Source organism: Mizuhopecten yessoensis, unplaced genomic scaffold (assembly GCF_002113885.1).
Source record: "Mizuhopecten yessoensis strain PY_sf001 unplaced genomic scaffold, ASM211388v2 scaffold11091, whole genome shotgun sequence".
Taxonomy (NCBI): Eukaryota; Metazoa; Mollusca; class Bivalvia; order Pectinida; family Pectinidae; genus Mizuhopecten; species Mizuhopecten yessoensis.
In genome coordinates this window covers 1,083,141-1,096,979 of record NW_018408875.1, presented here as the reverse complement: position 1 = coordinate 1,096,979, position 13,839 = coordinate 1,083,141, and the positions used below count along the sequence as shown (strand labels likewise).

At 37.5% G+C, this 13,839-nt stretch overlaps 1 protein-coding gene across 2 annotated transcripts in view; it reads right to left on the bottom strand.

Annotated features, from left to right (window-relative positions):
* LOC110465557 (GON-4-like protein) overlaps positions 1 to 13,839 on the bottom strand; it is a 47,429-nt gene that overhangs the window by 16,860 nt on the left and 16,730 nt on the right. For both annotated transcript variants that reach the window (XM_021521471.1, XM_021521473.1), the window contains exons 15-21: positions 13,039 to 13,189; positions 12,105 to 12,224; positions 11,190 to 11,315; positions 10,390 to 10,544; positions 8,528 to 9,997; positions 7,740 to 7,851; positions 6,577 to 6,714 (exon numbers count right to left, since the gene is read on the bottom strand). In XM_021521471.1, coding sequence (XP_021377146.1) covers positions 6,577 to 6,714; positions 7,740 to 7,851; positions 8,528 to 9,997; positions 10,390 to 10,544; positions 11,190 to 11,315; positions 12,105 to 12,224; positions 13,039 to 13,189 — 2,272 coding nt within the window. The remainder of the gene's footprint in view (positions 1 to 6,576; positions 6,715 to 7,739; positions 7,852 to 8,527; positions 9,998 to 10,389; positions 10,545 to 11,189; positions 11,316 to 12,104; positions 12,225 to 13,038; positions 13,190 to 13,839) is intronic.

Here is a 13,839-nt window from a genome sequence, read left to right as displayed (position 1 = left end):
TGCAAATTGTAATGAAAGTTTTTTTCTTCTGTCATAAAGGGATGGTTCATTTGCTTCCACGTGCAGGCTTTTTACAGGTGTTGTTCGAAAAGCTCCAAGGGCTAGACGTAGCCCTTGGTTATGGATTGGGTCTAGCATCTGAAGGTACGAACTACGCGCTGACCCGTATACCATAGAACCATAATCCAGTTTTGTTCGAATAAGTGATCTGTATAGGCGCAAAAGCATTTCACGATCCGCTCCCCAATCAGTATGAGAAAAGACTCGTATAATGTTCAACGCCTTACTTCCAGAGAACATTAGAGATTATTGTTACTTTCAATCAACATTAGGGATTGTTGTTACTGTCAGTCAACATTAGAGATTATTGTAGCTTGTAAGTACAAACCAAAATTGGCTAACACCCTAATGCAGTGATGATTGATAGATTGATATTCACACTAAGGTTTTGAGTCCTGACACTTTTGCTTGCACACAACCTCCACCTATATAAAAATGAGATACTTGTAGCCTGCCCCATACAACCCATATATGGGAAACAGGGCTGTCCTTACAGCTGGCAGTCACGTGCCCCGGGCTTGCAAAGTAAATGACCCACTTCTCTAACTCTGGAGTAGGCTTTTATTGACAGGAAAACTAACTTGTCTCTAAATAGAGTTGAAACGTTATGTATATTGAAAATATCCCATCATAAATCACACAGAATTGATCCAATTTCCTGAAACTATAAACAGGCAGTTGGTGAGTGTATACATAGCGAGTGTAATGCCTACTTGACACCCTCATGCTGACATCACCTTAACCAACTTTACATGTGTTAGCACAGTTCACATACAGATGCTGGTATGCCTGGAGTACACAGCTATTAAGAGATGGTTACTCGAAGCTACATACAGATTAAATTTCTGTGATCCAGCGAGATTTTAAATTCCAAACAGACTTAACTTTCATTGATATTTTATTAGAAATGAGGGTTTAGGACAAATAAACCCAAGAGTGACAATGGGCAATAAGTATGAGTACAAAGGGGTTCATGGACCGATGTGTAACATTCCTGGTGAACGTTAATCAGTCGACACAAATACTGGAGATATGATTACTCCGGACAGCCTCGATATTGTCTCTCAGCTCACCAACAGTTCAAACACCAGCACTCCGCCGGACAACAGTGGTCCCCCGGTAGAGATGCCGTCCCTATGGGACATCCTGGAGCAGTATCCCACGTACCTCTGGTCCAAATACCTTGGACTTTATGTCTACCCAATTGTCATATTTCTGGGAACAATCGGAAACCTGATCAGCTTCATCGTGATGATGAGAAAGACCATGATACACTCATCCACGTGTTTCTACCTGGCGGTGATCGCGGTGGTAGATACCATGGTGCTTTTCTTCAGCGGAATACGAAGCTGGTTTTCAGTCATCAACGGCTGGGATGCTATTATCTTGAGTCCAACAGCATGCAAAGTATTCAACTTTCTAACCTACTTCTTTTTTCAATATTCTGCATGGCTGCTTGTTGCTATGACAATAGAACGCTTCATAGCCATCCACTTTCCGCTGAAGGCAGTGGAGTTTGCTACTGTCAGCCGAGCTAAGAAAGTAACTATAGGATTGTTTGTGATGTTCGTATTAATCAACAGCCACTTTTTCTGGACAGTGACCATATCTGGACAATACTGCTCCCCAACTGAGGATTATGAGGACTTTCACGATGACATATTCCCACTGATAGATGCGACACTGTATTCCTTCATTCCCTTTCTTGTCCTTCTGACAATCAACGCCCTCATAATCAGAGACAACAAACGGGCTACCAGGTTCAGAGAAACTTTACGGCGTCGGAGTAATACAGCAGAGAATGAAAAAACCATGGAGAATCGTCACTTCCATCAGAAACTGACAATCATGCTGCTTTCTGTGACCTTCACCTTTCTGGTGACCTCTGCCCCTCGGGTTATCCTGTTCAGTATTCGGTTTAACTACTTTGACTTTTCATCTTACCCTATTGACTTTGAGCGCCTGGCACTGTACCTACTGGTTTCGCGAATTACAAGCCTTTTTAGTTATATGAACCACGCCGTCAACTTCCTCCTTTACTGTATAACAGGACAGCGATTCCGGAGGGAGCTCCGGAAACTGTTTGTGTGTAAACAACAGTCACAGACAGGCACATTGTACTCCACAAGTACGGACAGATACCGACGAAGGCCCAGTTCTACTTCCATAACCAATATGGAGCTGTCTGAAAATCCCTCATATTCAACACATATATCACATGACACATCCTATAGCATGCAAACATCGCACACGCTATCAAACATTCCATGTTCATCACAAAAACTGAGCAGTAGTACACAAACAAAATGTTCACAAAATCCTGATACCGACTTTTCACAAATTCCGGACACAGAATTTTCACAAAACTCTGACATGAACAATGACTCCCATTCAGAACTTCCACACAGTGAGGGCAATCTTACAGAATGCTCACATAGCTTGAATGAAGGCTGTCTAACAGAACAACCACAAACCTTAAATGAAGGCAATATTACAGAACTTCCATACAACTTGAATGACAGCAGTCATACAGAATTTCCACCAAACTTAAATGAGGGTAGTAGTACAGAACTTCCACAGAACTTCAGTGGGGGCAATCTAACAGCACTTGGACACAATAATAACGAGTGCGGTAGTACAGAATTTCCACAGAACTGGAATGACAGCAGTGTTACAGAATTTTCACATAGCTTGAGTGAGGACAGTAATACAGAGGTTCCACAAAACATAAATGAGGGCAGTCTTGCAGAGGTTCCACAAAACATAAATGAGGGCAGTCATGCAGAACACCCACAAAACTTGAATGAAGACAGTCTAACACTAGAACATTCACTAACCTTGAAAGTTAGTCTTACCGAGCTAGCACAAAACATGAATGAGGAAAGTCATCCAGAACTTCCACAAAACTCCAACACAGAGCATTCCCACGGCATAAACAGTGCCATTTCTACAGCACTTTCACAAGACATAAACAAAAATACCCATACAACACTTTCACAAAACATTTTTTCAATTACCAATAGAGAACTGTGAGGAAAACCTTCACCAATGTTGTGCGGCATCCAGATATCTGAGTGTGAAGCAGGACATACCCATCTAGAAACATTTGTATGACGACTGCCCAGTAAGGCACGTAATGGTAATGCTGTAGTGGATGGTTGTACATAATACTACACTGTAGCATTACAGCCCCAGGTAAAACATTCAAGTAGGAGGATTTATCAATTAAGACAATGGAAATATTCATAAGGAATGACAAGGGTGAGTGTGGCTCTGTACTCCTGGAGACTTTTACATTATTATATTACAAATAAGTACATGCCATAACAAATGATGATTTTTGGATTGGTTAGACCTGCCATAATGTGATTATGACATTATTGTACGACACTACAATCTTGCTAAAACATAATACAACGTTTCTTCGTATCGCACTTAAACCTCCAGTATGATTGCGTGTACATGTAAAAGTACTTATTTTATCGAACTCAAATTTTAGCATATCGTTCACTTTAACAAAATAGCACATTGATGATTTGGTAAACCGGCAATGTATCCAATAAGAAACTATATACAGATACTAAAATTAGCATAATAATCATAATTAAACTAAATCTTTAAAGCATGAATAGTGCTCAAATTAGAATACCACTGGTATGTACAGTAAAGCCACAATGTATTTGTATAATGCCCCTCGTTTCGTCTGCCACCTTGTTAATTACTGCAGACATGTTTCAATGTACCTTTTTCTCATATTCTTGAGAATTTGTTTATACATTTTCATCAATTTATTGCCAAACCTCTTTATAACGCCAACATTTCTCTGATGACAGTATAACAAGGTTTTACTGTACCTACGTTTACACTGTCTCAGTCTTTAGTAAAATATGTCTATTGTTTTCATACAACCGTTCAAAAAAGAAATTATTTATTTTGTTTGGAAAAATTCTTTTACAACCTAATTGTCTGCTATCATATGATGGACCTGTAATAAATGTTACAATCTTTGATAAAATTAAAAAATATGCAAGCTTCACCTTGACAATATGCTTCTCTTTACAAAGCTTATGAAATGATTATACTTGTATCATGTTGTATATTGACTGAATTTGTTCTATCATATATATAGGGAGTTTTCTTGCTTTTCTGTGATGCTCTTATACTAAATGGCCTTTTTGTGTATGCTATAAATAAACAAGATTGAATCAGTAGATTTAACAGCCTCCTGAGTTGTATTCCATTTTTTGCTGTTGACACAAGAAGCCAAAATAATCATAACTCTTTACACAACCAAAAGACAGTACATTACCAATAATGTCAACAACAAAAACATTTTTGTTATTTTCACTTATTTCAGTAAAGAAAACCTCACACCCAAAAGCCAAATGGTGGGACACAGGGGCATAGTATTAACAACATGAAGACACTACATGCCTCAATTATCATGCTGAAAACTTTATTTCTTGGTACTTTCCATCATAAATAAAGACACACAAAAGAATTATTTTCGTGTAAACTACACTATATAACACCCTCTGAAGGGGGAATTCGTTGACCTAGGGCTGGGGTTGAAATTAACACATTTTGATAAAGTAACATCAGATATTTCCATCCATAAGGGCTATTTTAGGTAAGCTGGCACGGTAGTCTAGTGGTAGGACGCTGGGCTCATGACCAAAGGGTTGCAGGTTCGAGTTACGGCACAGCACTGTGTTGTATCTTTGAGCAAGATACTCTACTCTGCTTGTTCCAGTCTACTCAGCTGTAAATGAGTACATGATTGGGCAGTGCTAGAATTGTTGAACGCTAGCTGTGAGCGCCAAAATGGCAGCACCGGCTGTATACTCTCCACGGAGTTGAGAAAGATATTGGCTGGTTGCAGAAGCCCTATAACCACGGATACAAATTTGTGCACCACTTTGAGTCTATGAGATGACCTATGAATTCGAACAAGGTTGTGATAAAGCGGTATATAAAAACCTCAAATTATTGTTTTTTTGGGTTTTTTTGGTCGAGCTAAAGATTCTTTTTAAATCAACAGCCAATTTCCCCAATTCATTCCCTGCCCCAGGTAGTGGTTGAAAATGTTTCCATTTTTAAATTTGAGGTTTTTGGCAGTGGTTCAGAGTTCTTATTAGAATCTATTCAAGTAATGACTTCAAATGGTAGACATCTGTCTTTTATGGGGTTTTTGTAGATCTATGTTAGTGTCATTCTGCATGTTGGTTTTGAGAACAAATTTTGATGCGAACATGTTTAATTTCAGGGTTTTTTCACAATTTTCAGTCCAAAAAAATACCTGTGCAAATTACACTGATTTTAAGGTACCATTTCACCTTCCTACGACAGCACTGGCATATACCCTGGTATTTACTAGTGGTGACTTAATATCCTAGGTCTTTTCAATTTAACACAGGTACATTTCTCCTTTATTTTGAAATGATGTTTACTCTCTCTATATATAAAGGTAATGTTAAAACTAAATCAAATTTTAACCTTCACCTGATTATGGAACAAGAATTACACGTAATTATATGTCTCGTCGTTACCGGATTTGTGTTTTCACACACAATTTATGCTTATAGCATTTTCAACTAAATTCTGTCAGAGAGGAGAATCTTCATAACCATGTGGTAAGCTGCGAATACAGGTTTTACCACTGGATTTAAGGAGTAAGACAGCAGTGTTTCCTATTGCTACTGTTTTTCATACCGTAATAGATATACCCAAAAAAAATCCATATGAATTTTAGTACGATGTATTTGATTCCAAGCTCAGAGGGGATTGGGTAAATTTGGTGAAATGAAATTAAGACAACTTTCGTAAGCATCCATGAAGATTATTGAATGGTAGCAATTGTAATTCCATGTAAGTTTGAACTCAAGTGTTATTTCCCTAGCTATAAGTAAAAAAATCTTGACTCCCTCTTCAAGTGACAATGGATCCCAGAGTTTAAGAAATTTACAATTCTGATAAAGCACCCAAGAACCTTGTACACCAATGAAGAATATTTGATTCTTGGACATCCGAGTCTAAAGAATATGTTTGGAAATTTCCATCAATTTTCCTCCTTTGGACCCCAACTTTATCTTACATTTTCAATACCTTTCATACCTTAGTTCCATTCCATCATAATTCGAACCAAGTCAAATGATTTTACCTAGACTTATTTCCATACTTAAATAATTATAAACTTTATAGTTCGTAAGAAGTCAAAAATGTAGAAAGTTTACGCACAACGGATGATGCACACAGCGAGACTAAAAATGTTGGCAACATGTTAGAAATACCAATTTGTAAGTTTGAACTCACGTGTTATTTCCCTATAAGTCAAGAAATCTTGACTCCCTCTTTTAAGTGAGAATGGATCCCAGAGTTTAAGAAATTTACAATTCAAATAAAGCACCCAAGAACCTTTTTGGCAACATGTTAGAAATACCAATCTGCTGCAACATGCTTTTGATAGATGTGATAATTCGAAAATTTTAATAAAATAGTAAGAACAAATGAGCTTACTTTGACTGGGGAGAAGTCACTCTTGCCGAAGTCATACAACAACTTAAGGAATGCCTCATACGTGTCATCATCTGTCTTCAGCACCTCCCGAGCACGACACAGATAAGCCTGGGCGAACGCCGTGTCCCGATCATCCTTCTGATAACAGGTAAAACGCACAGGTTTAATAGTTTGAATACACATATAGGGAAAAAACAATGTACTGAGAAATCTCAAAATTTCAGGGGATTTTTAATTTGGTTGATTTCGTATGTAATCTTCATCCACAAATTCAAAAGTCCACGAAATAATTATGATTTTGATATAAAGCAATTCTCCATTTGAGTAGGTCCTCAAAATCCACAAATTCATGTACCAATGAAATGTTGTTTTGTAGGGAAACCACGAAATTTGGGCCCCACGAAAATAACTGATTTCACCGTCGTTTACTTTCAGTTCTAACAACTCTTTTCTTTATTTAATGATCATGTCTTATATTGGGCACCACGATACATGTTATATTTGCCGCCCATAGACCTTATTCGTGTACAATGCTCTTTCGAAAGTCTCATCCATATTAAAAACTACCTGTAAGTGAGCTGTGTACTACTGACTTGTCTGGGATGAACTATGGTAGCTTTGTCAGGTGAGGGTACATATTTGCATGCTCATTTTGCATATTTGTTTCCACATGCATCCAACTGGCAGAATAGGACACTGCATGCAGTGTCTTAAAAAATATGGCATCGCCAATCTTGTTCATGAAATCAAAATGAGCCATGCCACATCATGTAAATATGTTTGCATGTGAAAAACTTCTCAATTATACCAGGTAGGCACTGATATCAACACAAAACAACATTCCATTACATCTCGATGTGGTCGTAGAGAGATGAAGTGAACATGTTTGTATATTACAAAGAAATATGGAAGGAGAATCACTGATTTTCTAGCAGATATGGTCTGTGTCAAATCTCTGTTTTATTTTCAACATTTTCTCTAATATATATTTCTACATAATATAAGACAAATATTGATAATTTCTTAAAGATCTCCTTGCTGACAATGTGAAACCTGCCTCACACTGTATTTTGTTACCTCGTATTGCCCAGAATATAGTAACTGGTTCACATGAAGTATGACTGGCTGAGAGGTCAGAGTTAACTGTGGAGAGCTGTGTTTACCTGGGGGTCAGTGTTCAGTAGGTCCGGAGCCAGCATGGCTAGCGCAGAGTCCTTCCTCTTCTGAGCTTTACTCCTATTTTTATCTTTCAGCCCTCCCTTCTTCTGGGCAAACCTGTTCAACGACAAGTGTTAGTCAATCAAATACAATCTTACTTCAGTCGTTTGATTCAGTGTTGTATTCATACTTTTTTTAGATCCTTAAATTCTTAAACACTTAGTTTCTTAAACTGCATGCAAAAATGAGCTATTTCTGGCACTTTAATTATTCATTGTTAGAACTTCATGAATAAATCAGGCATTTAAAAAGGAGGCCTAGAAATTGTTAATAATAATTTGGTATCCCAGATTTTAACACCAATTTAAATTTATTAGTATTACCGAGTTGAATTCTCTATCAACATAATTTGCTAGTTAGGAAAAGAACATTTTATAATAAGACCATAACAGAAAATAAGCTAGTGGATTAACATCCAATAAAATGGTGATGAATATTTCTGCAGTTAGTTGCAGAAATCAGAAGTTGGTTCTGGTATGCCTTTCGTGCCAGAATGTCATTGAATTCTATCCCGCCCAGTCTAGGACCAGATAGATATTTCTTTTTAAATGAAGTAAGTTGAAGCGAAATTTTGACAATGCTAACATTAAAATCATTATTACAGAATTTTCTGCATTTGAATGAGAGACTCCAGTCTTGAGCTGGAGTCATGACCTTACTATATTCTCTTTTGACACCTTCCCCATTCTGGATCTGACAGACATTAAACTGTCATTTAAATTTTGATACATACCCTATTCTGGAGCTGGCAGCCATTAGTTCAGCCATGTGATCTTCATCATCTAAATCCTCTTCATCATCATTCTGACTGTCATATAAATCATTGCCATCTTCATTCTCACTTTGAGTGTCATCACTTTCTGGCCGCGCCACTTTCTGTCTTGACTTCTGATTACTCTTATTTCCGCTCCTCCCTATCTTTCCTCTTGTCTTTTCACTGTTTACAACATCGTCATTGTCGTCTGACAGATCCTCAGATTCTATCATATCATATTCACCTTTCTCTTCATCAGAAAATTGGCTGGATTTCTTTTTACTGGAATCAGGAGACCGAATTTTGATTTGCAGTTCACTTCTTGGAGAGTTTCTGGGTAAAATCTTTGGAATATTTCTCTTTAAAACTCTGTGAACAATGTTTGTTGCTGCCTTTTTCGATGGCGAGACATAATTCTTTAATACAAACCCCTTTGGACAAATAGCCTGAGCTTTCTTGGCCAACTGTTTTCTACGAGGACTTTTGTCCTTCCCAAGGAATGGTGACACAGTCTTTGTAGGGGAGGAAAAGAACGGATTTGGGGCCACTGGGCGGTACCGGGGGACAAAGGCAGAGGACTTGGTAGGAGTTCTTTCCTGTGACAATTGGATAAGTTCCGAGAACTTTTCTGGAGACAGGGTGTCTGATTTGAGGGGAGAATAAATAAAAGGGGCATAAGATGCCACGATTTCCAGAGCTGATTTGGCTGGTGATTCTTCAGAGTGACGAACATTTTCTGGTGTAACATTTCCATGTGCTTTAGCCAGCAACTCTTGAGAGCTGTGAACATTCTCTGGTGTACTTTGTCTGAGTGGTCCAGAAGGCGATATTATTGTTGTAGGGGAATCTATGCATGATTGGTTTGATTTTAAGTTGCCATCTTGCTTAGAATCCCTTTTAGGAGGCGTTATGAGAAGTTTCCCACCACCAGAGAGTGGAAGTTCTACAATGTTTGACAGTGTTTCTGTTCTCTTTGGTGGGGTTCCAAGGGCTCCTGTTGTTCTGGCTTCCAGAACACTTGGAACTACCCTATCACGGCAACTGACCGTCTTGACTGGAGTTATTCGCTGACCAGCTACTGACACACTACCCACACTGTTGACCACCAGGAAAGTGGGCTTGGCACAGGTAACAGGGGGCTTGCCCTGCACAATCACAATGGGAGACACAGGTAGTGCCCTCACAGAGTCAGGTTTGTGCGGAGTTATCTGCTCCTGGACACCCTGACGGGACTTGGGTGTGCCAGGGTTGGATAGGGTTGGGTGTGCAGGACTTGCCACACTGTGTATCCCTGCAGGGCTGGGGACACTGTCAAGAATACGGATGTTTATAGGACTAGCAGGCTGTCCATCATTGTCTAATCCTGAGCACTGGTCAAGGGAGATAAATCCAGGCACTGGAGATTTCCTGGCACTCTGTTGTAATGACTTCTTCCAGCGTGGCTGGGGGCTGTGGACAAGAAACATGGCTATAAATATCTAAACAAATAAGATAAAATGTGACATTGTGAATGATAATGTCTATTCATTAACCCAACTTTGAGAATGGTAGGGCTAATAGAACTTAATGTAAAGCACGGAAACAGAAAAAAAATATATATAAAAAACTTCAAAAATATATAAAAGACCTCAATTTTGCATGAAGAATTCATAGTTGATACAGAAAAACATTCTTCTTGTCATAAATAACACACATGAACCTACAGCATACGAACGGAATAAGAGACACTTGTCACAGTTACATAAAACTATACCTTTATTAATTATCAAACATTCTGGGTGGTGTTTTTCACAGTGAAATATATTTGCATACCACTTTGCATACCACAACCAACAACTTACCTATTGACCATTACAATATCTCTGCTCAGTGTTTTGAATTCTGTATCCAATGACGAATCTTGTGTTTTACTCATGATGGCACTCATGGACAAGCTATCTACCAAGTCAGGATCCGCAGGCGTGGTCGGGGCAGACCGCGTCTTCTTCAGCTGTGACTGTGCATGTAAATCCAAAAACAATATCATGTTATTGCGTAAATATTTGTAGCATCATACTCAAATGTAATTTTCATAGTGATATCCTAATTTTCTAGTTAAGATTGGATATTGCCATTGTGTACTCTGGACAAACTTGATAAACATGGTTAGCTAACCATCAATCCTTTGGAAACCTTAATGTATCCACATGGTGGCCATATTGGATTTCAAATCAGTCAAAAACTGATCAGAATCATGCACTACAGTAGACCCTAGGTACTTCAAGAAGATAGAAAATATTTGTTTCTACAATAAAAACAATAATTTTGTATCTAGTGATAGATCGAACACTGCTTAACTACTACGCCTCGACTTAGTATAACACCCTATCAGTACAGAGTGTGGGATGTTCACATTGTAGCGCAGACAAAACAGGTAGAGTGTATTGTCATGATACTAGCATGCTTACAATTTGTTACTATCATCGCGACCAGGGCATCAATCACCGATTCATTAATCAATGAGTTACCTCTACAGCTGCAAAATAACAAAAAATTGGTAGAACCGTACGCTTATCATTCCCATTAAGGTTTTTGAAATTGCTTTAGTAGTATATGAGTTTAAATTCCAAACAGATTTTCAAAATGGCTACAAAATGTTTACCTTGCTTTTGTTTTCTTTCGTCCTAATAGGCAGGTTTACACTGCGAGCACGTCTCTTCCTCCCCACCATAGGTCTATCCACACTCACTTCCCCACTTGTGCCAATGATCTCCTTAATCTTCATCTCCTGTAAGGCAATGTATATATAGCTTCATTTAATTCAACAATTCAATAACTTTAATTATTTATAGTTAAATAAAGCAAGTCTATCTTTGGGTCTACACCAGTAAAACATCAATCCCACCGCAGGACTCCAGGTTTTGTTTTAGTGATACACTGTATGACCTATAGACTTAGAATATTTGTAAGTAGGAAGCCAAACCCTAGGATAGACGTGATCTATTTTGAGATCCTGGGGTCTGGTAGATTGTTTACTTGAATTATTTTCTTTGGAATTCTTTATTGCCTACGGTCAAAGAATATGAAACATTCGAACAAAAGAATGAATTTCAGGCAATAAATTTATTAGGGCAACCCTTGTCCATATTTTAAAACAGAAATTTCATACCTGGTAATATATGCATCTTTCTTTTCAATAAACATTTGCTCAACACTGTAACATAGTGTATCAATAAGTTAAGCTGGATGCTACTTACCTGTGTTACAAAAGATTTTAAATATAAATTTTATTCATAAACAAAAAAATTCAACTTGAATTCATCATTCTTGTTGTTGGCCCAGAGGAATCACAGAGGGTCTTGATGCAGATTTCATAGTAAAAGATTTACCACATGTGTATCGGCTAAGCACTACTTGCCAGTTTCAAGGATTTTTATTGTGTACATAGTAATTTATTTACACAACTAAAATGTCAACATGATAAATAAAAGGACTCTGAAACAGTAAACTATTTGTGTAAATCTGTCTTGTGTTGTCTGTTGTGGTTTTTTAAGAATAGACACTCCAAATAAGTTACCTTGCACCAGTAAGGGAAATTTCTGTTGATAAGTTGATCCTTTGGGGCCTTCATAAGACTCTCTTCCCAGTCAAGGCCATACTGGGGAAACTCTGGCAGTTGCTTTGTGCGTTTCAGTTGCTAAAATAATAATAAACAAAGTAAGGAAGGCCTCACATAAATATAACTTCCCCCCGTCTCCTACCACATCGCATTAGGATATCAAAATTGGTCAAGTGCAATATTTGACTCTGCAACCTTCCCCAATGACCACTAAAGTTTGTGTAGTCTAGAATTAAGTGATACCAAACTATTGTGTAGATATAAATAAAATTTGTTGAGAGGTTTGCAAGATCTTGTGCACAAGTTCCTTTCACTTAAAAGTGCTCAAATGTGACCTTTGACCCTCTAACTTTGACCGATGACCACCGAAATAAATTCCAGGTAACCTAACTATGGTACACTATAAATTCCATGTACCCTAACTATGGTACACTATAAATTCCATGTACCCTAACTATGTTACACTATAAATTCCATGTACCCTAACTATGTTACACTATAAATTCCATGTAACCTAACTATGTTACAATATAAATTCCAGGTAACCTAACTATGGTACACTATAAATTCCAGGTAACCTAACTATGGTGCAATAGACACAAGAATCTGTTGAGGGGTTCTTGACATATCTTTTCACAAGATTTTACTATGGAGAGATAGATGAGAAAATGCACATACAAAGCAAATATTATATATCCAGCTTAACTTCATAGGAGAGTATAAATATAGGGCACTGGGGTGTAAAATTATATATAATTAACTTGCCTGAGGTACAGGAACAACCCTCTTTTTCAGTTTGAACTAGTGTAGATTTTTAAACTTTTATAGACTAACCATTCAGGAAATACTTTTATCCCAATTTGATATTTATGAACAAGGTTTCCACTCTCACCTTTATAACATTATCACCAATCTTGCTTGCTGACAGGTTCTTGATTCTGATTTTGATTTGATCCGGTGTTTTACACGGTAGCAGAAACTTCTGTATCAACTCCCGATGGAGTGGAAACGAAGAGAACTGATCGTAGCCAAGGGCCAATAAACTGAAACAACAAACTACACTTGTCAAAGGTCATCAAAATCAAAATACTATGATAATACTTATTAAATATTATATAAATGCCACATGTCGGCCTACCAGGAGATAGAATAAGGAAGACTTGCTTTACTGTTTTAAAGATCTATATTCCTTGTTTCAATGTGCTTGAAAGAAACATTTCAGAGATATTTTATATCTTTCAATTTTGAGATGAGATTTAATGTTTCACTGTTAATGCCAATTACAAAGGAGTTAACACTCAAAAATCAAATACACATAATTTGTTTTTAATACTTCAGTCAATTTTATAAGAGTGATTTGTTTTACAAGTTGTATTGCTTGAAAAATTCTGCTCTGGAGCAAGTCTGTGTTTTTGCGGTTACAGTGGAGTAACATATCGTAGTACACTGAACATTCCTACAAATTCATAAATTTTGCTTAAGCTTATGGACACATGCCAAAAGTCTGTAAATATTAAGCTTATCTGTGAAAACATGCTGTCAAAGTACAAGCAAAAGTTTCCCATTAGCTGTTACTGTACAAATCACAGGGAATATTAATGACTTGACTTACTGAAGCTACAATTGAACCACAAATTGAAACCTAGTTATACTGCCAACATTTGTCAAGCCAATTCTTGGCATTATGAAGTGG